The sequence below is a fragment of the Condylura cristata genome, unplaced genomic scaffold (genome assembly GCF_000260355.1).
Source record: "Condylura cristata isolate star-nosed mole 26May11 unplaced genomic scaffold, ConCri1.0 scaffold00068, whole genome shotgun sequence".
In the NCBI taxonomy this organism is placed as follows: domain Eukaryota; kingdom Metazoa; phylum Chordata; class Mammalia; order Eulipotyphla; family Talpidae; genus Condylura; species Condylura cristata.
Genome location: NW_004567169.1, coordinates 254,309 through 256,039, shown reverse-complemented (window position 1 = coordinate 256,039; position 1,731 = coordinate 254,309). Strand labels below are relative to the sequence as shown.

General features: G+C 71.8%; 1 protein-coding gene across 1 annotated transcript in view; it reads left to right on the top strand.

Annotated features, from left to right (window-relative positions):
* Positions 1-738: 738 nt before the first annotated feature.
* SLC16A3 (solute carrier family 16 (monocarboxylate transporter), member 3) overlaps positions 739-1,731 on the top strand; it is a 9,777-nt gene continuing 8,784 nt past the window's right edge. The window contains exons 1-2 of the mRNA XM_012734738.1: positions 739-866; positions 1,226-1,467. Of these exons, the coding sequence (XP_012590192.1) occupies positions 739-866; positions 1,226-1,467 (370 nt within the window). The remainder of the gene's footprint in view (positions 867-1,225; positions 1,468-1,731) is intronic.

Here is a 1,731-nt window from a genome sequence, read left to right as displayed (position 1 = left end):
GTGGGAAGCTGGGCACGGGGGCTCGGGGGTGCGGCTCCCCTGGGGTCGCGGGGGGGCGGGCGGGCGGACGTGGGGTGCGTCTAACTGCACCTGCAAGGCCTCGCTCCCCCCAGGCGCCCCACGGTAGAGGGCGGGCCCACGGCGCTGGCTGGGGCGCTCAGAGGAGCGGGCAGCCGCGCCCCCCGCCCCCCACGGGCTCGCAGAACCGCGGGTCTTCGGCATCTCGCGCGTCTGCCCCCCCTCGGGTTGTCCAGGAATCGCAGCTTGTCTGGACGGTCGAGTGCGCCCCACCGCAGCCGCGTCTGCTGCCGGCGCTCGGCCGCGGCCCCCCCACGCAGGGCTGACCCTTTTGGAGTGGTCCCTCTGCCAAAGGTGGGCTCCCTGGCGCCCCCAGCGCGCACCCCTCGGGGCGGACTTTTCCGAGCTGTCACTGTGGGCAGACACTCGGGACATCAGAACTCTCAGACCCGGCCTCCCCGGCCAGGGTCAGGGTCAGCCTCAGGCGGTCACTGGGGCGACCTGCATCCCTCAGGCCAGGGACCACCCGTCTCCCTGCCACCCCTTCAGCAGTGTATCTCTGGATCCACCTGTCCTGCTCCCCACTGTCCCTGGGGAGACCGCTCGCCCCCACACCTCTGGCCTGCACCCAGTTAATACAAAAACATCACAGACCAAATTGGACTCAACACGTGTTGCCCTGTGTAAGCCCCAAGCCCGCACCCGTCTGCAGCAGAGACCATGATGGGCTGCACGGTCAGCCTCTCGGGGGTCAGCCTCCCAGGCAGGCCTGCACTCACCTGCCCCCCGATTCGGGCCCTGGCGCAGCCCGGAGTGGGCTGCCCCAGCCCCTCCCCCTGCACTGAGTGGTGAGTGGGGCCGCTGCTGACCGCTGGAGGGGACACCAAGGACATCGGCCGGGATCCCCAGCCAGGCTGCTGGAAGACCCCGCCCCCAAGCTCGCGGTGAGCCGGCCGGGCTGGGGACCCCCGGGTGGGGACCCCGGGGTCCTGGTGCCTGCAGGCCCGCGCGGCGGGGCACAGCTCTCCAGACACCCGCTGTCCAGATGCTCGGCCTCCACGCGGCCGGCCGGCTGTGGGGCAGTGTCGGACGGGAGTGGAGTGGCCAGAGGCTTGGCAACCTGAGCCCAACTGCGCCTCCCGTGGCCACCAGTGGCCCCTGCGGGGTGGTCAGTGTCCCCTGGATTGCTTTCATTTCGCTTTGTCAGTTCACCGCCAGGCCGAACCCCTGACACGAGACTGGCCGCCACTGGCCTTCCGGGAGGGCCCCAGCCGCCCTCCCACCGGCTGCGAGGCCAGCGCATCCTTCCTCACCTGGGCGCGTCGTCCTCGCTGGGGGGGACCCCACTTCCCGACCTCTGTGCATGGCCTGAGGCTGCCTCTGGCGCCTTCGCTCATGAGCAGCCCCAGCTGTGGTCCTCGCTGGACGCCCCGCCTTCCAGCCGGCGTGGTACTGGCCGGCGGGGGCGCCGGGTGGGGTCCCGGGCAGGGCAGGCACTGCTGCCCTTGGCAGGTCCTGCCCCTGGGGTCAGGTGGTCGGGAGGAGGCCCAGGGGCCGGGTGCTGCTCCCCACCTGCAGGTGGGGTGCCCCACAGGGTGGGTGGTTGTCTGCGGGTTTCCCAGGGAAGGGGCCAGGCCTCCTCAAAGGTTGGCCTGGGCAGCCGCGCTGGCCGCACCAGCTCCTCGGGACCAGCGAGCGGCCTTGGTGCCGTCA